This window comes from Lutjanus erythropterus, chromosome 9 (genome assembly GCF_056507025.1).
Source record: "Lutjanus erythropterus isolate fLutEry1 chromosome 9, fLutEry1.hap2, whole genome shotgun sequence".
NCBI classification, from domain to species: domain Eukaryota; kingdom Metazoa; phylum Chordata; class Actinopteri; order Lutjaniformes; family Lutjanidae; genus Lutjanus; species Lutjanus erythropterus.
In genome coordinates, this window is record NC_139325.1 from 22583542 (window position 1) to 22610000 (window position 26459).

Below are 26459 nucleotides of genomic sequence, written 5' to 3' on the forward strand. Positions count from 1 at the left end.
TACACATCATTTTCTACACTTAAGAAAATGTCTTTGTTTGGTACAGATCCACGCAGAAATCCACCCATAAAGATATTAGTATGTTTTTCAATAAAAATGAGAATAACTATGTATAAATTACAACATCAGTTAAAATGGTCGCAAAAAGATATTTTTCCAAAATCTAACAGCTTTGACATCAATCGTCACCTAGCAACTTAGCTAGTGTTTTGCTAACATTGGCTAACTTAAGATGCGACTGTCACTTTTAACCGTCTTCAAAATTTGTTTTACTTTTCAACATAGATGAGCCCAGTTAGCTGATGTTAGAAAAACGTGATGGCAATGTAGTTAGCTGATGAATGATGTGCAATATCGAGCTAGTTAGCTAGCATTTCGCTAAAATTATCTGTAACTAGCTAGGTAACAGTTGATGGAGATTACCTAGCTAATTAGCTACTGTTTTGCCAACATTAGCTTAACTTAAAATGGGACTATATGTCACTTATACAGGTCTCCCAGTGACATCTTTTACCGTCTTTGAAATTTGGTTTTCTTTTCAATCGATCGATCTTTGTACATCATCTAAGTTGGCCCACATAACAGGAGAAAGATTTCTTGGGTTCGTCAGATACCAAGCTTGCTCAGCTGTTACTGTAGCACAGAGCAAAAAGGGGCGGGACTTAGGAATAGTCAAAGTAATGGAAAAAAGTTTTAAGTTAATTGGTTGTATAGTTATACAGGTACATTTTCTTGGATAATCTATGCTATAGAAAACTGGTGTGTCAAAGCACTTCATTCTAAAAACATTGCATGCGAAGAGATTCATTTATAAGGTTCATACTAACCGTACTCTTATATCAAGTTAAGGGACATCTTACAAAAAACTCTAAGATGGAAATCTACAATCAAATACTGGCTCTGTTTGCACTGCTGCAACACATTCTGTGACTATCAAGATAAAATAAGAGAGAGTGCATGAATATAAAGGTGTCTTGGCATTTTCATGTAAACGTCAGAATTTGGTTATGAGAGGTGTCTTTAATACTGCTAGTTCTCATGTTCAAATTCTGTTATAAAACTACTATTAGAGGGGTAACAAGGTAGTTTAGGTTCACTTGGAAGGGTTGTTGGAGCCATTTTCAAACAGCGGTGAGAGGTGAGGGGGCATAGTCTGGGTTTAGGAAGGAGAAGCCCTGGAAGTCTTCTTGGTTTATAGCTGCTAGAATCTCCGGGTCAGATGGAGTGAGCGCTGATGGAGCTGCTGTGAAGAACTTGTCGAAATTTTCACCTTTCTTCCCACCCTGATGAAAAAGAAGACGAGATGTTCATATTTACACATTTGTGGTCAATACTTGGGTAAGATTAGGTGTGCATAAGACAGTTGTTACACTGTCATAACTATGTCATGACACCTGTTAAGGACATGAAGGAGTCTATTTATGACTGGTGACTATGATTACATGTCATTTTGTCAATTCTGTCATTTTTAATGCAAAGTAGACATTGTTTGAAGTGTTTTTATTATGGCAACTTGCATTCATCAAGACAACAATGTCTTTGTTGTGACAACTTGACGTTAATCAAACCAACAATGACTTTGTTATGACAACTTGACGTTAATCAAGACAACAATGTCTTTGTTATGACAACTTGGCGTTAATCAAGCTGACATTGTCTTTATTATGACAACGTGGCGTTAATAAAGCCAAGAACGTCTTTGTTATGAAAACCCTGTTATTACAACTTGACATTAATCAAGCCAGCCAACTTGACATGTCTTTGTCATGAAAACTAAACATTAAACTTAAACTTTTGAGGACTTCAACTACAGTGTCACAGAGGCGTGTCTTGCTGTCACAGAGATGTCGTTAAATGTTATAAGGCTGGTTTGATGAGGGCTTTGGTGTTGTCCAGGAAATTATTCATGACACTATTACAAAAGCATTTGACAGTGTAATAAAACTTCATGACATCTTCATGACAAGTCCAGAATGTGCTACTTTACTTGAGGTCAAGGAAAAAATTCATTCATGACACACTTATCATGCTCTCATGCGCTCATGTCAAAACTAACAACATTTGACAGCATAATGTTCAGACATAACGCAAAGACATTAACAGGTTATGTTATCTTGATTAATGTCAAGTTGTCATAACAAAGACATCTCAAATAATATCAGCTTTAAATTAAAAAAATTACATAATTGACCAAATGACACTTAATGACAAAAGTCACAGACTTTCATAGAGACTCCTTAATGAAGGAAAAGCTGTCATGACATGGTTATGATGATGTAATGGCCGTCTTATGCACATACTTTTAAATAAAGTGCTACCACTGATTTAATAGCCTACACACCATCATCATTCTGCTGAAAAAAGACACAACATGATAAAAGTCAGATTATAAAAAGACACCACCTCCATATCTCTCTTTCTCACCCACACCCACCTTTTCTCTCTAAGGAGCTCTCTACCACACCTACTGTTGGAGGAAAGCTGCTCACGTCTCTTTTCCTGCTCCTTTAACGGCATACGACAGCCTTTCTCCTGGATGATATGAATCTCATTTGGCTAATGGGCCTGGCCTCTAACCCCTGAGCATAGTCAGCTCACTCAAGGCACACCTCAGCATTGGCCAGTGGGCCGGCAAACTGGCATGTGGCACGCTAATGATGACATGCATTTGCATATGGGAGGAGTAGGAAGGACCCCAAGGTCAGAAGGTCCCTTCTATTATGACTGGACTGTCTGCTCCTGAGCGCCCAAAGCCCATCTCTGGGAACCAGCGAAGGTGATGAAAGAGAGAAAAGAGAGGGGAATAAGGGGGAGGGAGGGAGGGACGGTGAGAAGAAGAAGAGGGGATGAAATGGCCAACACGATGCGGACGGATGAGAGGAAGCATGCAGGGAAATGAGGGAGAGCGTGGGAGTCTGAGAGAGAGGAGACAGATGGAAGAAAGTGACAGCTTCAATTCCCTAAAAGTGTCCTCGGAGAGAGAGGGAGAGAAAGAGAGGGGGAGTAGAGAGGAGGGTGGCATGCAAGAAAGAGAATAAGAAAGAAAAAAGAAAGAAAGAAAGAAAGTAAGTAAGAAACAAAGAAAGAAAGAAAGAAAGAAAAGAAAGAAGACAACAAGTCTATAGAGTCTGAAGTCCATCTGTTCAACTGACAGTTCTGGGTTTGAAGGGCGGCTGGATCTCCAGTCTCTCCAGACGGTCCCAGTCAATCCAGCGGAAGAATGGATGTTCCCTGATCTCTCTCTCTGCTTCTTCTCCTCCACCGAGACGCTTGGCCGGGTGCTTCGTCAGGAGCTGGGGTAAGAGTGAAGAAAAGAAGGGAAAAGGTGAAAAAAGAAAAGAAAAATACAATGTTTTCATGGGAAGGTGAATGATCTGATCAACATATGCTTTTATGTTGATTATGTATGCATTTTAAAGGAATAGTTTGACATTTTTGAAAATAAGCTTCGCTTTCTTGCTGAGTGTCAGATGACAAGATCGATATTGCTCTCATGTCTCAGTGCTAACTATGAAGCTACAGCTAACAACCCGTTAACTTAGCCTAACATAAACCAATGAGTTTTGGGGTTGAAGGTATTGTTTGACTTTTTAGGAAATACTTTTGTTTGCTTTCTTTCTGAAAGTTGTACAAAAAGATTGATACCATTTTCAACCCTGTCATTTCTGTTTATTAAGCCAGCAGCCATTAGCATAGCTTTGCATACAGATGAAAAAGAGGGAAACAGCTAGCCTGGCTCTATTCTAAAGTAAAGTTCTTTAATCCATACAAAAAACAAACTGTAAAAGTTACTATTTGTGGTTTTAATGTGTGCAAGTATTTCTTGCCAACAAAACCTCACCAAGCCACTGCGCCTGGCCAAAAAGTAGAAGCAGTAGTAATACTTATTAACAAGACATGACATGTTAATTAATGAGTTTTATCTGCTGGAAGGCAGATTTTTTGGGATAGAGTCAAGCTACCTGGACCCCCTGTTTCCAGTCTTTATGCTAAGCTAAGCTAATGGCTGCTGGGTCCATTACAAGCAGCAAACCCTAAAAAAATTAAGCCAACATGGAAGTGCCAAAAACTGCAGTCCCTCAAATGGCTACTTGAGGCTGGATCCAGTTATGCATAATTAAGGGCGTGTCTGCCTTGAGTGACAGGTGAGCACTGTCAGGTATGGTTAGCCACTAGATAGATGCTTCAATCAGCTGCCTCACTTCCACTCTTACTTCACCTCTTTGCCCATTTTTTGGATCAGGAGTCAGGCACTGCCAAGATGGTGATGGCCAGAGAGACCAGACTTTGGGCTTCAAAATGAATTTAAGAGACTCTGTCCACTAATTATTATACTGTCTATGCCAACATCTTGTTAGTTTAGCTTTAGCATAAAGACTGGAAACAGAGGGATCTGGCTAGCCTGGGTCTGTCCAAAGGATAACAAAAAAGGTATGCAAATAAAACAAATGAATAGACCAAAGTGTAAAAATGAATATTTCTGGCTTTAAGGAGGTATTTCTTGGCAACAGCAACACTTCATGAAGCCACTGTGCTGGGCCAAGAAATAGAAGTGGCATTCAAATAAACAAGATATAACATGTTAATTTATGAGCCTTAGAGGTGCTGGAAGTTGGATATTGTTACCTTCAGAAAGTGCCAGGCTAGCTGTTTCCATTTTTTCCCAGTGTTTATGCTAAGCTGCACAAATGGTTCCTGACTTTAGCATCATAATCAAAAGACAGATAAGAGAGTGGTATCAATCTTCATATAGTTTACAACTTTCATCAAAAAAGCAAAAACAGGCCTAGCAAATGTAACATCCCCAGCAGTCAGGCAATCAACTTGAGCTGCACTGCTATAAACACCCTCCAAATCTGGCGGTCTATTCAAACTGCAAAAACTTTCCATCTCTCCCTCTGGCTGTCAATGCTACTGCTGCCTGTGCCCCATCACCTCAGCATCCACCTACCAGCTCTGGTGTGAGGTTTCAGATATTTGCTAATCGTAAACATATCTACAGGGAGTGATCAGGTTGGAGCATAGACGGCGAGCTAACTTTGTTCTGTTGCTGTAAAAAAAACATTTTCACAGTGAGTTGTCTGACTGAAATGGGAGTTGTATCCCCATAGATTGACAAAAAAATGTGCATGATTAAGTTTTGTTGAACTTTGGAATATTATTTAAATATATTTTAGAAATGTAATAACGTGTAATTTCTTTCATTTTTCTGATTTGCATTTATCTTGTCTGTGTGTTATACGAGTACGAAGAAAATTGAAGGGTGACTTACTCCCTTGCAGATAGCGACAGCTTCACGAGAGAGACTCTTCGGGTATGAGACGGTTTGCTCCATGATGGACTGAAACAGCTCCTCCTCGTCAATACCATCAAATGGTGGCTGGAAGGAAAAGATACAGAGAGAGGAAACAATAAAGAGAGTAACCACAAGGCCCTGAGAGCAAATTGAAAGCAAATATATTGAAATTAAGTTCCTTTGAAAGTCTTTTGAAGTGATTACAAATGACAAGTACTGGAGGCTTAAGTGTCTGTGCACATGGGTCTATTGTTAGGATTAAGCTGAGTGTTACCTGTCCTGCCAGCATTTCATAGAGCAGTACTCCATAGGACCACCAGTCTACAGCTTTATCATAGGGCTGATATGCCACAATCTGAAAAGGATGGAGAGAAAAGGAGAGGAGATAAAGGGGAAGAATGGCAGTGCAGAGATAAGGAAGTAAGAAGAAGACAGGCAGAGTGAGAAAAAGCACGGTTGTATCAGTCAGCTGCTCGGATGATATGCAGCTGCAGTATCAGAGACAGCCAGAGTGAAAAGCACAGAGACAGACAGAGGAAAAGGGAAAATATGGCATTAGGGAGGGTAAATGTATGAATGAGCTCAGAAATAAGCAGCACATGACTTTGGATTTGTGTGTTTGTTTGTTTCCCCAGTGTGTATGCGCAGGGGGTGGGGGCACGAGGGAACAATTCCCAGCCCCTGGGGAAATATATTGTATCTCTTCCAAAATGGCAGATGCAGGAGAATCAATGGGTGTTTACATAAGAGAGTCAATACCCAGGGGTCCCGTAGCAAGGTTTACAATATCAAAGACGTGCACAACAGTCGCATCTTCTCTTTCTCTGTCTCTCTGTCTGTCTACTACAGGTCCAAACAAGCTGACATCACCTTCACTCTTTCTCTATATTTAACTTGTTTATGATGACTTGGGACAGAAACATACATGCACATTTTCCAAATAATTTGTAACATACACAGCATTACACAATAGCACATAGTTATATATAACGATATTTTGCATTTCACAACAATGCCAAGCCTCAGCTGTTTTCAAGCTGAAATTTGTATCATCATCGATGAAATCCTTTTCAGTGGTTTGTGTTACTCTCTGCTGAGCTACACTGTAAAAATAAACTATTTGTTTTAACTTTAATAAAAGTAAGTGTGCACGCTACCTTATAATTTTAAGTCGACTGAAACTGAACAGGCAAATTGAGGTTACTTTTGTAATGATTCAAAACAAACTTTTCTTTTCGAATATACTTGACATTCAGTTGTAGTTGAGAAACATTTCAATTAGAATAATGCGCTCAGTAGAGTGCAGATGTCCACCAGGCAAGCCAGAAAGAATATCTGGGTGTCCTCTCCAATATTTTGATTAGTAACTGTTAATTAATTACATACTTTTTTTCTTAGGACCTGTAACAGATTACATTTTATTATTTTATTTTGTAATTTATTTACATGTAACTAACATGTAACCAGCAGTGTTTGTGTGAAATTATGTCACGCTTAGCATATGATTTTTGTGTTATGGCCAAAAACATGTTTTGTGGGGGCACAGTGACCTTTGACCTTTGACCAACAAATCCAAGCAGTTCATCCTTGAGTCCAAGAGGACATTGGTACCAAATTGGGAGAAATTCACTCCAAGCATTCCTGAGATGTTGTCTTTATGAGAGAGGGATGGAGTAACCTTTGACATTTGACTACCAAAATCTAATCAGTTCATGTGGACATTTTTTCGAGGTTTGAAGAAATTCTCTCAAGCCATTCTTGAGATATCTCATTCACAAAAGTAGGATGACTTGAAAACATCTGGCCACGGCTGTCGCCAGCATGAAGGCATGAAAAAAGTTGTTTTTAATTAATTTTTTATTCTGAATCACAGAGGTCCTTCAGCATGCAGTTAAGAATTCACACCCAAAAGATTTGGCTGATGGGTTGAGTGGTACACGACACATATTACAATGTAATTTTACACTTGTCATGCACTGTAAGAGAAAGGCAAAACTGGTAATACAAGGTCTCTGAAGGACAATCGCGATTTCTACGCCACGTTCTCATAGCACAGACACACACCGCGGCTAATTGAATCATGTGAAGTTAATTATTCAAAAATGCTGACAAGGTCAGAGAGGACAGCGGAGCTGAGAGGAGCTGCAGTGGAGCAGTTTGCCGTCTCACAGTGCTGCAAAACAGGTCAAGCAAATGAAGAGGGGAAGACAGGGGTGAGACGAGGGGAAATGAGGGATCTGAAGAACAAACGAGGGAAGTTCAGGAGTTAGTCTGGACCATGAAGGGAGAGCAGGGGGTCGATGTACCTCAGGAGCGATGTAGTCGGGGGTGCCGCAGAAGGTGCGTGTAGTGTCGCCCTCGAACATGCCCTCCCTGCACATTCCGAAGTCAGCTATCTTTATGTGGCCCTCGCTGTCAAGCAGCACATTATCCAGCTTTAGATCCCTAAGAGAGGCGGAGATTGATCACACGGGTATGAATCATTTTGATAGATAACATCTTTATAACAGTCATTAGCTACAAAAGACATGATAAATCTGTCTGTGCGCTGCACTGCAGAGCTGTGACAGCACCAAACCAGGCCATGTTTGAGGAGCAGCCCACTTCTCTACCTGTAGATGATGCCTTTGCTGTGGAGGAAGAAGAGGCCAACTGCTATCTCTGCTGCATAAAACCTGGAGCAAAAGAGAAGAACAGGAGGGGGCTGCTTTATCTTTCAGAAAATTGGCCAAGGTTTTCAGCGAGGAGCGAGAGAATGGAGAGGGTGATGAAAGGGAGGGTAACCAAGTAGATGAAAGGCAAGAAGATGAAGAAAGAGAGCTGGAAATGAGCAACAGGGTAAGAATTAGTTTTAGATGATTGATCAAAGATTATTGATTAGATGAACAGCCAGGGGGAGGGAAAATGTAGATGAAAAGATGAGATTAGTGGGAGGAGAAACATGGGGGAAAGAGACGAGGGCCGGTACTTGAGTTGATGACTTTTTATGAGTCACCAGGTATAATGAACAAAGCTAAGAGATGAGTGTGCATGTAAAGGAACAGAGGATGAAAGAAAGGGAATGAGACGCAGCAGATGAGAGCTCTGATTAAAGGTAAAAGAAAGGAGATTTTTGACTACATACGCTGCATGAGGCTCTTTGAACTTGCCAACAATCTGAATGTGGAACATCAGGTCTCCTCCGTTGACGTATTCCATCACATAATACAGACGGTCCTGCGGAAACACACACACTCATATACACACTCTCCATACATAATCGCCTCTTGTCCAAATTAAAAAGCAATCTGTTAAAACCTCTCCTCCAGGACCAAAGACCTTGTTAAAGAAAGCAAGCTAATTATTTAATTTATTAATCGAAATTCTCAACCTGGACTGAAACAACTCCTGGGAGGACCGCGTAGCCAAAATGTCAGGCGGGTTTATGGACAATTTAATGAAAGTTATGTGGTTCATTAGGACCCAGTACACCTTCTACACACACACACACACACACACACACAGGCAGAGATCCACACACACCTCAGTCTGGAAAGCGCAGTAGAGTGATGTGAGGAAGTGAGGGCGAGAGGAAAGCGCCAGAACCCTCCTCTCCACCAGGGCGCTCTCTGTGTCCTCGTCCTGGAAGAGAACGTCTTTCTTCAACACTTTCACTGCGAACAGACGCTCGCTGCCTCGCTCCTCTGCCAGCAGCACCTGTGTGCACACACACACACACACAGAGGAGGGAAAGATACTGTAAGTGTGAAAACGCCAAGAATTTTAAAGGAGCTGTTGCATGTCTTTAAACTGCTGGAATGCATAAATAAACAGACAACATTACACCAGCTGTCAGGCATGAAGAAAATAACAGATTGATGAGTACAACTGCTAAAAAAAATTTAAAAATTTAAATTGCAAATGTACTTTTTTTTTTTAATTCCTCACACAGTTAATGGATAACAGTTTGTGCATCAAAACAATGATACATTTTTCATTTCTTTGACACAAAATATGTGTAAAATTCTTAAATTCACCTCTCGCTCCAGCTTCATTTCTAACTGTAGATATAATTAAGCATATACTGTACTGCTGCTAGTACTGAACATTTTTTAGGTCATTGTGTTATCAGTGACAAAGTGCTCTAGTTGGGAGAAAACTAGTTCTGCTGTTGTCATAAAATTATGCACTTTTGGACACATTTGCAATATTTTTGGTGACTTTATGCATGAAATTAAGGGGATAATTCAGATTATTTAAAATGAGCTTATATGAGATACTTATCCATTGTCCAGTGTGTTACCCACAGTAGGTGTTGGTTCCCAGTTTGGAGAAGCAGCAGAACTGGTAGCAGGAGCACTTTTGTAGGAAGCTAAGCAATGAACTGATGTGGACAGGCTCAACAGTAAAATGTATTTTTGCCAATTAAAAAAATCTATATCATCTTAAGTGTATGCCATGAGGTAAAGTGGTGAAATATTAGAAATACAGCGCACACTTAAGCTGATGTTGATTTTTTTTAGGTGGCAAAAATATGTTTTGCTGCTGACCCTGTCCAAAACAGTACCTTGCTTAGCTTCTTCAACTGGTTCTGCTGTTTCACTTTACCGGGGGCTTCCTGATCACCATCTACTGTAAGTAATACACTGACTATGGATCATTACCTCATGCAGCCCCATGCTAAAAAATTTTGAACTATACCTTTAAGTGTCATACCAAGTGCAAAGTATTGAAAAATGCATACAGTGTTGAGAGAGCAAGATAGTGCAAGAGAACAAAGAAAAGTTAACACATTATATGGACAGATAATGAAAACAGTTCTTTATTGCGTACATTAACCCTGACATGATAAAATAACCGAAGCCATGTTTAATTAAAGCTGCCCTACGCCTGCAGATTTCAAGACACTTTCATGACATAAATGAAAAAAGTTCTGTTTTATCAGACATTAAAAGCACATTCAGCAGCTATTCTTGCATTTCTGTAAGATTGGCTGCTAGCGGGTTGCTCTAATGATGCAGTAATTTTCAATAACGAGAGCTGCATGACCTGGGTTTCACTGCGGTTCATGGAAAAGATATGGTCAAAAGCACCAGGAAAGTGCTGACACCAACGTTGCTTAAAATTGTCTGTCCAACCTGCAGCGCTGCTGGGCTGTAATGGTCGCTGGCCGGTGGGGACGAAGGAGCTCATTTTACTTTCAAATAAGTGGTGAATAGTACAGAAAATTACACGGTTTCATTTTTCAGAAATCAATGTGACTACACAAAGGTGGTTGTGGAGAAGGCTGCGTGTGTGTACTCAGTGTGTGTGTGCTATTGATGAACTGCCAGTCACGCAGAGAAATCCTGCCGTCCTCTGTGATCTTGTCTCCTGCTCTTCCCCGTTTTCTCAAACTAACTCACATAAAAGTGGAAGTCGCTTTTTATTTCACAGTACACTAATAAGACATAACAAGCTGGACTTTGTATTGAATTAGACAAAAACTAGAAATACTATTGTCTTTATTAGACAGTGTTTATTAGATCCTTCCACATTATAACAGAACTGTACTGTAAACTGTGAAATCACATATGTTCATCTCCCCCATTTAAAAGCAATATGTGAACCAGATCTCTAAAATAATTACCAAAATTATAAACGTAGAGGAATATTTTGTATTTAGTTGACTGCACAGACTTACTGTTATATTGCAGGCAGCTAATGTGATTTAATCAAAGAAGCAGGCATCAGTCTTGGCTAGTCTGAAAGGTGTGTGCAAGTTCACTTGAGATCACAGTACAGTTCTGTTGTAATGTGTCCCTAATTACTCTAATAAAGTCTAATGAGGGTCTAATAAAGAACATATTTCTATTTGTTTTGTCTAATTTGATACAAAGCACAGCTTGTTACATCTTATGAGTGCGCTGTAAAATAAAGTGCAACCAAAATTGGACTCATCCTCCCTCACAATTTTACAAATCTCTCTAAAACAGTCACATGCACTGTAGTTCTTCCACTCTTGTTATCCCATTTTCTTTTGGTCATTTTGTCACTTTCTGCAGCACAATAATCCTTCCCTCTTTCTTTCTCTCTATCTCTGTCTGTCTCTTTCTCACTTCCCCTCACTCAGCAGCCCCGGGGTCTGTCTCTCCTTTCTTGGGTCGCTTTTTTTTTCTTCTTCTTCTCACATCTTACGTAAGTCGAGTCTATTTCTCCTGTCCTCTGTAGACTCTCCTCTGACAGTTATGAAACAGCACAAGGGGATTTCAGAGGAGGATGAAGGACTCAAAACTCTCATTCTCTTCATTATGCCTCATCTACTGGGGAATTAAAGAGAAAATGAAGAGCAGAGGCTCCCTTGAAATGAACACCTCCAGGAGGATTGTCTGCCCGCCTGTGTGGCATGTAGGAAGCCAGCCAGCCTGAGCTCACGACTGCTGACAACACTAAAGAAGAAGAAGCTAAGGGTTAAATGAATCATTTGGCAGTAGTAGGAGAGACAATGAGCATGTTCGTAAGAAAGAAAGAGGATTTTTCTGCCTTGCTGTGCCCAGGAGTGGCTGTATGAAATGCCACTTGAAGGTCAAGTCCATCAATAGAAGAAATCATTTAAATCCAGGAATAATCTCAGTTGTTTTTAAGCATGAATGGCCTCTTTGATATCGCTTACAGCTGTTGGATCAGAGGTGCTGATTGTGTGCAGAAAAGATGACATTTTGCTCTCGCGGCTGTGTTTACCTTGCCAAAGCTGCCTTTGCCCAGCACCATGAGGAAGTTGAAGTCATGGATGCCCACTCGGAGTTTGGCAGGGCCTGGGGTGTGGACGGGAGGACAGGTTGGGACAGGGGTCGGGGACAGGACCGTGGGGAACCCTTCAGACAGCGGGATGGGCACTGCTTGAGGCATAGATGGTGTCGTGCCTTCTGGCTGAGGCTCCTGGAGAATCGTAGTGGGAGGAGGATTGAAAGATGAATGGTTGGATGAAGTCCAGCACACACACAAACGCAAACACACACAACCAGACAAACCAAACTCCTTCCTGCCCCTAGTTTTAGATTGTAGTCAGGCAGAACAATCCTGCACCCTGGTGGAGATGAAGTGTAACAGGGAGGGGAGGTGACTCTATATAATTTATTATCTAATTATTTAGCTACAACACCGGGCATAAATCTTCTCTGTTTTTTTTTTTTCCTTGCTCAGATAGAATTGTAAGGCGAGGAACAGTTCAGGATCCTGACCCAGTGTGAGCAGCAGCAGCTGTTGTTTATTACATGTAGGTAATTATAAGCTGATAAAGGCTATGCCAAGGCCTTAGGACAAATGGTCATTAGCATAGTAAAAAATAAAGGGATGCTCCACTTGGGTGAATACAGGTATAAAGGCAGCACTTTACAATTAGACTACCCTTATAAATCACTTAGGTTTGTAATCATAATGGTTTATAATTAGGTTATTAAAGGGATAGCTCCAATTTTTAAAGGGTTGTTTGTATGAGATAGTCAGTGTTTTAACTACAGTAGATGAGACACTCCCAGTTTGGAGAAGCAGCAGGAGTATCAGTGTAAGCCAACGTGAAAGAAAATCAATATCAGTTGAAATATATGCTCCATTTTAATATGTACTGTAGCTGTATAAGCCAAATTCACTCTCCACAAACTAACCAGACTCCACTGATAAAATCAACATCTTCACCTTGTAGAACACAGGAGTTTCTGGTCTACTGCTGCCTTTTTCCTTCCTGTTTTTGCCAAAGGTCTCTGGTGGCTTTGGTGAAAGCAATATTTGGCTTTTACAATGGCAACATGCTTGTTTTTTGTTTTTTTCTTTTAGGTGGGCCTTCATTTAAGTGGCTAAAATTCCTTTTTCTGCTGACCCTGTCCACAGCAGTACATTGCTTAGCTTCCAACACCAAACATGTACTATGGATTATGGATAAGTATCTCATCCAACCCCTCTAATAAACTGTTACATCACATTAGCTAAAAAGGGCAACAGTGACCTGTTGCTTGCCAAATAGTGAGCCCACATTTATCTGCACTGCTCAGATCATTACCCAGTCAGCTTCATCAGATATTTGTTCACAAGTTACTAGCATTAAGCCACTGTCGGCATATCTTAATAGTCAGAAAAATTCATTAGTATATCACATTAACATATCAATAGCAGATTTATACACTAAGGCTTTGGCAATAATATTTACCTTGACATTCTCAGCATGCACTGTTTTACATTTTACATTACGGCTCCTTTTGCCAGTTATACATGTGAACTCATTAGTAAGATGAGTTAGTAGTAAGCAGTAACTGGATCTTGCCCACATGAACACAAATCTATGTATAAAAATTGTGCAATTTTAGTTTATAATTGTTTATCAATGGTTTATGAAGTACTGACCTCATTAATAAGTTAAGTATAAACCATTTACAAATAATTTATAGGGGTAGTCTTGTTGTAAAGTGAAACCAATATAAATATCTGCACTGGTGCTTTTTGTTCACCATTAGGACCAGCTGATGGCTTCTTTGGTTTGTACCAGCTGCCTACCTGCAGGTCTGGGTCTGGCACGGGGATGTTGTAGTACTCTCCCTCATCTTGGGCCAGCAGTTTGAACCAGCCGCTGATCGGACGCCTGAAGATCTCACTCACTCCGAATGACAGCGCTCCCATGAAGTCGTTTCTGGATGTGCGGTCCCAGTCCCACACCTCTACAGACAGCCGCCTGTCCCACTGGTGACCGCGCACTGAGCTGGAGAGACGAACACAAAAACTCAAAGTCACCACAGAGAGTTAGCTCGCTGTGTAAGCAACACAACAAGCCACAAAGACACAGAAGGATATTGTTGTTTTCCTTCCTGACATTTTCCAGGTTTCTGAGGCAATATACTCACATCTCAATTCAAATGAATATAAGAAAAATGCAAACATAAAAGTAATAAATATGTGAAATATTAATACTGTTGATGATGCATAAATTCAGGGACCATCAATGATATAATTTATCATCTCTTCTTTGACTTTCAGGGTCCTTTTTAAGCCTCAGTAATTCCAATTTCCAAGACGTTTTGTTTTACCTAAAGCACATCTTTCTCAACCTTGGATTAAAGTTCACAAGGACTCACAAGGTGAAGCTCTCATTCCAGACGGGATTGAGTGTTGAGCGGATGGTCTTGGTCTTCTGTTTGCTGTGGCTCTTGGGGTCTGGAATCAATTTCAGTTTAACATACGGGTCTGACAGGCCGTTCGGATCCATGGGCATTAGGTTACGAGCCTCCCGCACTGCAGAGAAAGTAGAATAATAGAAAGTACAGACAGATAAATCCTTCATTACACATCTAATACTACTTTTTGTTTTAAAACTACTCTTCCCATAATCCAGCGAGCCCTCACACCTGTGACAAAGACATCCTCTGACTCTCCTCTGATGGTCAGGTGGATCCTCCCTCTCTTCTCCGTATGGTCTTGGCCACAGAGGTGGGGGACACTGGTCTCACACCGTCGATGGACGTTCATGTCACAAGCTCACAGCACAAAGACACACACACACAAGTAGTAAATATGAAATGTGAAGCATGTATTTTGCGAGTATGAACAAACATGCAAGAGCCAAAATTAGTAATTAGATCATGAAAGATAAAAATTCAGAAATGAAAAGGGCAGATGCAATTAGCACCCAGGTGTCAGTAACCAATTATGCTATCTGCACCCAGGGCCAATATGACTATTTACACCTACATGGACAATCATGACAAACCATGATCTTTTCCTAAACCTAAACAAGTAGTTTTGGTGCCTAAAACTAATCAAATTGAGACCAAAAACTGATGATAGTAATTTAGAAAAAAAAATGAACAATGAATCAACAAAGCTAAAAATTAAAATTCAACACCAACTTCTAGTTTCACACCACCCGTCTCCCAGGTCAAGAATCAAACCTCACTCTCCCAGAGGAGAGTGCTGTGTTTAACCCATTCATCCACCTCGACCTCCTATGGATCCCACTGTAAATAGATGAATATTTGCCATGAGACTATTCTTACCATGGTACAAAAGAACACTGGCACCCTGGTGGCCCAGTGGTTAAGGTGCATAGCACATAACCACAATATCCAAGGTTCAAGACATCAACAACAACAAAATCAACAAAACACTAATTCTTAGCCAGGCATAGTCATTTCCTGGAGTTTCCTCTGGTATCAAATCTCCTCATCTGTCTCCCGGCAAGCAAGTAAATAAGCGTATTCCCCAAAATACCCAAACCATAAATTTAACCTTGTCAACTCTAAATTTTGGAGGCTAATTTCATCAGAACCAGCTTTCGCTCCCCTGCTGCGAGGTGAGTCCTGCTGATGTGCCTGAGTGAACTGATTTCTTTCACCACAACATGATTAACACAAGTACAAAGATTATTACACTCTTATATGTATGTGGTGACACTCACAGCTGCATTTCATGCCCTGGTGTATGAGGCCGTACAACAACGAGCCACAGTGGTCACAGAAAGTGGGACTGGAGTAAGTCTGGATCTTAAACATGTGTCGACTCTTCAGGTCCTGAAATACAACAGAGACAATCTGCATTAAGAACTCTCTCACATACACACACACACACACACAGACACACACACACACACACACACACACACACACACACACACACATGCACACACACACACACACACACACACACACACACACACAGTGACCATGGAATAAACTGCAAGCACACACACATTCACACACATGCATGCAGAGTATGATTAGTGGAAAGATGTTGAGTGGGGTATTCATGGACAAGCCAATTAGATTTCTCCACTGGGAGAGGACATATAAATGAGAGTGCATCTAGGCAAGGCTGTGTGTGAGAGTGTGTGTGTGTGTGTGTGTGTGTGTACTGTGCAGAGAGGGATGAATCATTTTTATCTCTCTTCAGCTCATCAGACCCCACCACCACCACCGCTCTCCACGCACCACCTTCTCCCTCTACCAAACTGTTTTCCCTGCATAGTCCCTCTGAGTCGCTATTTAAAAAACACCTCCTTTTTCTCCTATCCGTGTGTCTTCCTTTCACTCTCTGATCCCTTTTCACTCAAACACGCACATGTTCCCCTTGACCTCATTTCTGAGGCAGTTTATTTGGCTGGCAGAAAAAAAAAAAAAAGAAAAACGTGAAGACAAATCTCCTTGAAATCCTCAAAATGCCACAGAGAGGAAGACTGAGCAGTCTGTTGCTCTCTCCCCCCTCTAATTCTGCCTCTTATCAGTCCCTCCCACCTTCCACCTGTATCCCCCCCCCCCCACTCTCTATCTCCAACTCGCTGCATCTCTGAGGCCTTGTCGGATGACACGACATGAGCGCACACGTCATGGATGGGACAAGGCTGCGCAACACGAAGGATGTATGGATTGATGGATGAGTCATGCACCCGTGTTATGAGCGGATGGCTAAACATGATGATGTGATGATGACGGAGTACATCTTGACTAAAATGGAAAACAAGATTGTAGGAGGAGGAAAAGCTGCTCACATCTGGTTTGGGGCCCGTCACAGAGCCAGGACAAGTGAAGGTCACAAACTCATGACATCTTTTGTGGACCACAAAACTGCAAACTAGAAGGAAGTTAGAGATAAAATGTCCTCAAAAATGAATCAGTCACAGTGACAAAATCATCTGAGAAGATTAAATACTGCGGAAAAAAGCAATAACACAGGGTTTATCTTTACCTTGACATTGGAAGCCCTGTTTGCCGATGCCCCTGAGTGAAAAAAACACACGGATTAAGACCAAAATACAATTACCTCTTCTCCTGTTTATGGTGAATATTTTCCTTCTTTTAGCCAGAAGAAGACAGATAATGCCACCAAGACAGAGATAGGACCGTTTCATTATTCTCTCCTGTATTAAGACCAAATGACATGCAGGCACAAGTTAAGAACAAAATCTATCTCATCACCACTAGCTGTGTTAGAGGCTACCATCCTGATAAACAAAGTCATTATGACTGAGTTGCACAACCAAAGATTAATTTAATCTAATCATGGTAAGGCAAAAAAAGGTTTAAAGTAAGTAAATCCAGATTTCAAATCAAGCAGAGCCCTGGTGCACAATTAAAAACTAACGTGAGTTGAGTAAATCCAAGTTTATTGATGTAAACAGGTTTTAACACGGAGATGTTTGCTTAAACTAACAGCTAAATAAATAAATACAAAATAAATTCAAGTGCTGCTGGGACCTCCTTGACAAAACATTACATTGTTTTTCTAGATAACTAAAGAGTCAAAAAAAAGTTGCTTTTTTTTCTCAAATTAGATTGTTTGATAGTTATCTAAAAAGTTTTTTTTAAAAAGTGTTACATTGTTTGCTGACTAGCGAAAAAGGTTAAAAATGTGTTAAATTGTTTGCTATTGTTTTCTCAATCCAACTCAAAAGGGGAGTCATTTTAAGAGTTAAACCTCCTCAAGTGTACGTTTAAAGTTAACACTAGATCACATTTTAAACTGGAGTTTAACTATGATTTAATTGGGTTCAAAAATTAATCCCTGTTGGTGCAAACCAGTCAATGTGTGAAGTTTGAAGTTTCCTTTCTGAGCCACACTGCTGACCAGGTCAAGTAGAGCAGTGTCAATTATTGTCACACACACACACACACACACACACACACACACACACACACACACACACACACAAAAACACAATCCTCCTGTTTTCAGAACTGCGGTGCTGGCGAGTTTCCAGCGTCTCCTTAGAGCTTTAATTGAATAATTAAAGCCATTGATTGAGTAAAGAGTCCACTCAGCGGCTTGCCTGCTGTGAATCAAGTTTTGATTAGGAGGTTTAGAAACAACAAGATGCTGCCGAGCACTCCTCCACAATCACACTGGAGAGGCCCAGGGGTTCATAGGAAACTGACCATAATCACTGATCTCAAATCAGTTCACCATCTGGCTTGGTAATAATTAAAGATGGGGTTGCGGAGGGTAATCTGATCCTTGATCAGCATTCAGCAGAAGTCTCTGTTTGCAGCACTGATGAGTGTATGAGGCCAGTTCTGCTGTTTGACCAGCAGAGAGCATTAGAGATCCAGGTATGGATCTGGAGAGAAGCAACACCATTGCTGCTTGTTGGCTAGATATCACAGGGAATTCACTGCATTTTAAATTTAATGAGGCATTCAAACACCTCTCCAACGCATGCCATTAGGGTGCCATGAAAAAACATCAGAAAACCGCTATAAAACTGACCAGAATACTCAAAAACATTCTGGACTATAAAGTATCGACTGCAAACGAATTAAAATTAAATTTAATGATGGCTGAATTCCACTTAGCTGCTTCAGTTTTAGGGTGCCAGTGTTGTTCATGCTGAGTCACTGTCACATACAGTGTCACAGCTTACTGTGACACTTCAAAAGAACAGAGCTATCAGTAATGTTATATGTGACATGTTTTGGTATGACAAGTCGAAAAGACAGCTGTGAAAAGGGCCTGTCAAATCTGATCAGTCTGAGGTAAAACATTGGGTGGTCTTCAGTGATTTTAAAGGTAAAATATACAGGATTGTTAGTATACACACCATTCAAAATTGGCCCCTCCTCCCCAGCTCAATGGACCAGAGAGAAGGAAAGAGGCAGTGAGTGAATTAAGAGGGAGAGCGGCGTTAGCAAGAACATAACAGTAAATCAGAGTAATGAAATGTTATTTTTTGATTGTTTCATAGCGGTCATGTTCTAAAGCACAAGGCCTCGTGGCTGAAAGGTGCTGGCAGGGATCTGTGGAGCACTGGGATGAAACATCTGTGCAGTTAAAAAAAATGCTGCACATGGGTTTTGTTTCTATGACAACAATATCTTGAAAATTCCCGTAACCGCCATTATTGAGTAGTTTAGCATCACCCCGTTGTTTTTTATTAGCTAGCATCTACGTGTTTGGCAGTTTTTCAGAATGAGTATGAGGTTTGAAAAGTTCAGAGATTTTCAACTTGAAGCATCCAGAGCAGCCACACAAAAAAAAGCGATGCTTTTGGAGAAAGCCCTGGGCACAGCACCTTTCTTTTAGGCAGCCACATGCTGCCAAAGATGCTCTCTTCTCATTAGGAACAATTGACAAAAGATGCTGGCACTCAGAAAAAACACTATATGGACACGAGGCCTGACTAAACACAGTCACACATCTACACAATGCCTAGCCAAAGCGATCCTCAGTCTGCTCTGCCTGTGTGTGTGTTATCTCCCTCTGCAGCTCTCACAGACAGAGAGCAGAGAAGAGAAGCAGAGAAAACGATGTAACCGTTAGTTGACACATTTTTTTGTACAGTCCTGACCTCAAAAGCTGTATTGGCTGGGGGCTACACACCACTGCCAAACAGGATGAAGCCAAGAAACATAAGAAAATAAGAAAATACAGGCTGAGGGCAGAGTCTCCACTGATATAGATACCACCACACACTTCTAATGGGTCATAAATGATGATTTAGAGGGATTTGTTTTACATCGTCTTTTAATGAAAATTCAGCATAGTGTCCCTTTAACCTTTAGCTTATGGCCCTTAAGAACAGCTGTGATATCAATGTCACTCTTTTCATTTCCTTGATAATTACAGGAGTCATACAAGGTACAACCCACTCCCTCTTAGAGCCTGACTTAATAAACAAGATATTTACATTTCAAAATGAGCACTCAATCTTTTCTTTAATTAATCTACCAATCCCCTCAGGAACTTCACCACCCAGGTTGACATCCCGTATGAAGGAAAAGAGTTTTCACCCTGAGCTAAGTGCTGCTACCGTGGCCAAGACAGCAGCCAGTTGGAGAAATGTCCTGAAAGCTACCCAGAGGCTGCTGGCACATTCACCGCCCTGCATCCGACATACACCCCACCATATGTCCAGACACACACAGTCTCAAAACCACTCACACACACACACTACCACAGAAAGAATAAGTTCATTGCATGGTTGTCTGTGTGGAAGATATATTTACATGAACACCCATGTGCCTGCACGTCAGAGGTCTACATTAACTAAATATATTGGCTACTGTACTTCAGTACATTTCTGAGGCACGGTTATTGGACTTTTCTTTTCTTTTCTTTTCTCCTCTTTTCTTTTCTTTCACTGCCTCCCCACTAATATTTAATAAATATAATATTTCTTCCACTTATCATCCCTGTCTTGTGAAAACCGTGTTTCTACAAAACATCAACTTCTCACGAGCAAGAAAAATAGCCCAGTTTTCAGCTTTGCAGTAGTTCTGTGTTTTTCTAACTTTCCTTTTTGCCTTTCGTCACCTGGACGAACACCTAAGAGTTACAGTAAACTCTGCTTACACTTAAACTCACCAAACTGTAAAACATATTGCATTTTCGAATTAGTCCATATTTACTGTTTATACTATACTAAAAGCTGCATTTTTACAGTAGTGAGGACTAATACTTGCTGATGAAGCCTTTTTTTGTGTTGCTGTATTACTCCACTGATTTCACACATAAACTGTAGACTGTCTTTATTTGACATTTCTACCATATACCATCCAGTGAGATGAAACAATCTTCCTCCAGGACAAATGTGCTATTTAGAACTACAAACTGAGATTACACAAACCTCACCCGACGACATAAACATATATAGACTACACAGGACCACAGAAGCGCATTTAGTTGCAACCATGTAAGATGTCTGATTGCTCCCAGTGGGTTTCCCATGTCTGAGTCACACACTGAACCTGAAGAAGCACATGAACAATGCAGCGCAACAACAGTGCAACATTGTGGAAAAAATTACCAGATAGTGCAAAAAAAACATTTTGAGACAGTGCCAGGTTTAAAGACTATTAAAGCTATAAGTAGCTGCTGTAAGTCTGAACATTTATTTCTGCACAAATGTTGCAAAACTGTCCAAAGTTGTAAGAGGTAGAACAATATAAAAGTTATAAACTGCTGTAGGTGTGAACATGAAGTTCAGTTTACAAGGAGTATAACTCAGCCTGTAAAAATGGTTCCATAATGCCTTTGCTGGCTCTGGAGGAGCTTTCCAAAGTCTGAAAAATAACCCCACTGATGGCAGGACCTAATGAAAGTTACTACTGAGCTGCATTATGGGAATGCAGGATCCAGCATTTTTGGGAGCTTAGCCAAAACTACTGACTAAAAGTCAGGATATCTTCACCAGTTTTGACCATTCTTGTTTTAATCTATCTCTTGTGACTCCCTCGGCTTTATGGAAGTGACCACTGGTGGATGCAGGGCCCTCATGTTTAAAAAATGCAGTAAAATTACCCTCTCGGGTGCCCCTATAGTAGATAAAACATGATGAAGTGCTCTGAAGGGTGCCTTTCCAGAGAAGAAAATGCAGTGCAGTACCATATATGCTGCCCTACATGCTAGACAATTAGTTGACCTTTACCTGTCTATAAATAGCTCCCTTTTTGTTTTTTATTACAGAACGGTAGTAGTAGTTGTACTTCAAATCAGATAATAAAACTATTTTGATTTAAACTACTTATTGGAACAGTTCCACCATAAACGCATCATGACTTTTGGTGGTGGTTCCCTCGCCACATACAGCTAACCACACAGAAAAATTGGTCTGGCCCAGCGACAGGCGACACACAGCCCACGTACACTCAGCCCAAATACACCAATGAATTACTGGCCACAAGTGGTCCAGATCTGGTAGCCAACTTCCTTCCCCTTTTCTCATCTCCCTTCACCTCCTTCCTCCACTCCCCCTCTCTCATCCTCTCTCCTCAACCATGTCAGAAGTGCATGTGTATTCAAATTGTTAAATGAGGAAATGAACACTTGTTGCCAAAAAATAACAGTGCTGCACAGAGCCAGCTGTGGTCATACAGTAAGGGGTTACTATTTCAAAGGCAATAATTATATTACAGTTACTGTTTAAACCAATTCTGAATTACTGGGTTACTTTTGTACCTGCAGGTTATCTTACGATAGCCTACAGGCCAGTGGGCTATCATGGACATGCAGCATGTCAGGGCAGGTCACATCAGCTGTTAGCCAAAAAACTAAACAAAGGATAGAGGGTAAAGGAGAGAGGAATACTTTCCACAGGTGTTCCAAGTATTGTCATCACTTGAATTTGCTACTTTAAGAGAGAATATGTGGTGATGGAACCTAATTTGAAGGCGACACTCAGAGAGGTCAACTTTTGTTACCACCACAGCCAACATCTGGACACTGGGTGTCAACAGTTCACTGGATCAGAAGTTTAACTTTGGAGCATAACAAGGCCACCAACAAGGTACAAAAGTAATATACGACAAGTAATGTAATTATTAATTACTTTTGATACCAAGTAATAAGTGAAGTAATATAATTACTTTTTGAAGAAGTTATAAGTAATTCCACCTCCTGAGTAACTTTGGTCCAACACTGGTCATGGACCATATGTGGCTACCAGATCTGGACCACCTGTGGCCTGTAATTCACTGCTGTATTTGCGTTGAGTGTCAGTAGGCTGTGTGCTCCATCACTTGTTATGAAGGCATGCTGCTCTTTTTATATTGTTCACCATCTCTCTGCCTCTCAGAAAACTTGAGTCCACCACTGGAGGTGACATAGTGAATTTCTAGAGCACTCCTTTAAGATATGAATAATTCCTCCTACATCGCTGCTGCCTGTGTGGATTTGTGAATGTTTGCATATAGTGTAACTCTGTGGGCAAGCATTCTTACTAAAATAAATCCCTGTGTGCTAATTGTGTGTATGCATGTGTGTGAGCATGAAATTCCTAAAGTAACTCCTGTATTGTGTGGGCTGCAGTGTGGAGGTGAGGTTATGTGAACAGGTCAGTGTAGGCTGCTTCTCCAGCAGGCAGCTGGATCTGGTGAAAGACAGAAAAAGTGCAAAGAAAGTCAGAGTCAGATGGAGTAGTGGGCTGTCTGAGGAGGCGGCTTCTGAACTGCCAGGTTGGTTTCTGTGTGAATGTGCAGCTGCATGTGTGTGTTAATGTGTGTGTTTTACCAGATGAAGTCGGTGCAGTGGCTGCAGAAGGTGGGCTGTTTGAAGAACCGGGCCGTGAACTGATGGTCTTTCACCTCCACAATCCTCTTGTGTTTGAGCGCTCCCTTCCTCTGGAACACAGGCACCCTGGGTGGAGGGGCAAGGGGCGAGGGCAGTGGGGAGGCACCCGGGGAGGTTGCCGATGTAGGGGAGGCCAGCGTCAGTGGGGAGAGGGAGGGGGAAGGGGACACCGGGGTCGACATGATGCCTGGAGGAAACAGCAGGACGAAGAGAAAAAGAGATGGGGGAATGGATGATGAGTGTCAGTATAGAGTTGTGCAGCCAAAAGACCTTGAACATGAGAGCGGGAGGAGGAAGGGGAGGCAGCAAGGACATGGAGGAGGAGCAGGAAGAGGAGGAGGAGGGGGAGGGATGGAAAGTGTAATGGGTCATGGTTGAGACAGGAGTTGTATTAATGGCTCATGGGATGTAGGGTAGGGAGCGGTGGAGGAGTGACGTGGTGGAGAGAAAGATCGAGAACAGACCGGAAGTGAAGAAGATGAAGGGAGAGCGACAGGTATGAGAAGGAGAAAAGAGAGGTGTAGCAAGGGAGACAGGGAGGTTAATTCACACACAGAGACAGAACTCTCTTAAGAGACTCGGAGACGCTAAACGATTAGTGTGCCTCACTGTGTGTCCCACATACCACCCGTCCATTCTACCTACATCTCCCTCTCGCTGTACCCCTTATATCTCCATCTGCCTTGCAGCTACGAATACCCCCCCCAACCCCACCCCCCTGGTCGTCATGTCAACTCTACCTCCTGTTGCCATGTCAACAACACCCCCACCACCTGCTCCAATATTAGAGCTTGTATCCTCTCTTGACTTCCTGCCTGCCCTTATTAGCAATTAGTCCCATTTCTGAAGCAAAAGTTTGAACCAGAATAATATGGATACGTCTATAGGGACTGAGATGAGCTGGAAAAAGTGCAAAACGGCAAATATTAGCAGGAGAGGAGAGATTGTGGTGCAAGAGTTGCACGCTACTAAATGATAAATGAAACACCAACAGAGATTTAATGAATAAATAAATAAGCCCATAGCAAAAACCGAAAATGTGATGAAATGATGGTGTCTCAGCAAAGAAGCAGGAGGAAATCAATCAAAAGGATCGAAAGAGGAGAATGTGAGAAAAATGGCTTAGAAATTAGTCAAATATGAAGAAAAATGTGTACGGTGAAGATAATATGGACACAATACCTGAATTTGTGGTGATTTTTTGGGAGAAAAGGTTTGACTAAAGGACAGCTTTCTTCTCTTCCTCTCCTCCTTTCTGTTCTCTTCTCTTCGTTTGGCTCACTTCAAAAGAAAGGCTAAGGTGTCACACCTGTAGCTGGTCACCTCAAAAAAAGAGAAAAGGACGGGAAGAAAAGACCAAGAGAAGCAGTGCTGTGGAAAGTAGAAATGAATCAGCCCAAAAAAAGTAGAAAAAAAGAGAAAAAGCAATTACAACAAAAAGAGAAAGCAACAAACGTTTGGAGAGATTCAAGCTTTCTAGGAACCAAAGATAGAGGAGTGAAGTGGTATATATCCGTTAACCCAGAGGCAGGGTGAGGAGGAGGACGAGATAGAGAGGTGGTATTCTCTTTCCAAGATTGATTCTCTTTTTACTAAGAAGAGGACGAGAGATGGAGAGAGAGAAAGAGAGAGAGAGGAAGAGAGAAAGAGAGTGTGAGAGAGAGAGATTGAGGGGAACAGGCTGAGATTCATTTTGAAATCTGGGTTACTTCTCTCAGGAGAGGGTGAGGGGAGGTAGAGGAAGGAGGACGGAGAAGAAAGAAGCTGCCATTTTGCCACCACCAGTACAGTATGGACAAGCCAACTGTCCCTCACTTCCTCCAGCGCCAGACGGAAAGGAGAAAAGGAAGAGAAGTGAGAGAGAGTATCCAGTCTGGAAGAAAAGAGCAGAAAGCTTCAGAGTCCAACAAATGGTTCATTAAGTGTACCTAAAAGTGGAAATAAAGTATTAAAAGTGGCAAAGTTGTGCAGCAGATCCAGATGACTGAGGGATCAACAGGCCTGAAAGTGAAAAACACAACTGTGTTAATCTTTTCTGCAACAGCGCAGTTAAGAGTACAGTATGTTCACTGCATTTGCAATTTATTCAGAGATCAGAGCAAGTGGTGGCATGATAACACTGCTCCACTGTGCTCCGAAACCAGGTCAGCTAAGCCTGATGGGTAGGGTAGTCTCCAAGTGAGAGGAGAGGGGCTGTTTGTCCATCGATTGCCTGCATACCGTCAAGGGCACACACGCATGCAGGCACGCACAGGCACACTACTTGTTTTATCACTTAGAGGGACATCGTATTGACACAATCCAAGTCTTATAGGAATAGTTCGACATTTATTACACTTATTCGCTTTCTTGCCGAGAGGGAAACAGAAGGACAGCTGACAAAAAACACCAACCCGCACCTTTAAAGCTCTGAGATCACGCTATATCTTGTTTGTTTAATTAGTACAAAAATCAAAGTGTAAAGACAACAGTTTGCTGTTTTTTCAGGAGGTTACGTGCCAGACTATTTAACTGGGACCAGTTGCCAGGCAACCAGCAGAGACTTGGACTACTATAACATGTTAATTAAAAGTGTGGACTTTTGGGGCTGCCAGTAGGCTGATTTTCTTACTTTACACTCGGACAGAGCCAGGCAAACAGGGGGAAACAAAAGCAATAGTAGAAAAACTACTCAGATCTTTTACTTAAAGCAGCATACTAAATAGGTGGAATCCGTATTTAATATAGCGTCTATGGTCGAAGCCAGTTGTTTCCCCCTGCCTCCTCCTCCCCAAACTCGAAGCTCAGCCGCAGGGACAGAAGCTACATGAGCACAAGTACAACATTATTTCTGGACAAAAACAAGTGATGACGAGTCCAACTCTGTAAGCTTATCTTAACTGTCAATTGTCTATCGATGTAACACTAAGCCCGTTATCCTGAAATCAAAAGCCCACTGCTCTGAAAATACACACTCTGCAGTTGGAGTGACTGCCAGACTCCATTAACATATTGCTCAGTTTAACCGTATAAACAGCTACTCCTCTAGAATATTTTTAAGGATTCCCTGTGACTCATAAACAGACACTAACTCATGTGGTAAACATTTGGCATTCGAACATACAAAAACTGTTGCTCTGGCCTGGAATGGAAATTTTAAAGGAGGACACCAAGGCTGTAGCATCAG

The 26459-nt window shown here is 41.4% G+C and overlaps 1 protein-coding gene across 1 annotated transcript; it reads right to left on the minus strand.

Annotated features, from left to right (window-relative positions):
* Window positions 1-210: 210 nt before the first annotated feature.
* prkcg (protein kinase C, gamma) lies at window positions 211-26459 on the minus strand. Its single transcript, XM_084726632.1, has 17 exons — window positions 24476-26459; window positions 23234-23480; window positions 16979-17010; window positions 16782-16864; window positions 15696-15807; window positions 14647-14775; window positions 14377-14533; window positions 13802-14003; window positions 11996-12193; window positions 8819-8992; window positions 8421-8512; window positions 7909-7971; window positions 7603-7741; window positions 5571-5651; window positions 5273-5380; window positions 3153-3293; window positions 211-1283 (listed from the first exon to the last, which is right to left on the minus strand). The coding sequence occupies exons 2-17, from the start codon at window positions 23473-23475 to the stop codon at window positions 1122-1124; spliced, it is 2115 nt and encodes a 704-aa protein (XP_084582758.1). The 5' UTR covers window positions 23476-23480; window positions 24476-26459; the 3' UTR covers window positions 211-1121.

What these genes read in the sequence shown, in the direction of transcription:
- prkcg (XM_084726632.1), bottom strand. Translation starts at nt 23,475, where the DNA reads ATGTCGACCCCGGTGTCCCCTTCCCCCTCCCTCTCCCCACTGACGCTG. An exon ending in TGACGGGCCCCAAACCAGAT is followed by an intron (nt 15,808 to 16,781) that starts GTGAGCAGCTTT and finishes GTTGTATTTCAG; the next exon opens with GACCTGAAGAGTCGACACAT. An exon ending in TGGAATGAGAGCTTCACCTT is followed by an intron (nt 14,004 to 14,376) that starts GTGAGTCCTTGT and finishes TCGTCTCTCCAG; the next exon opens with CTCAGTGCGCGGTCACCAGT.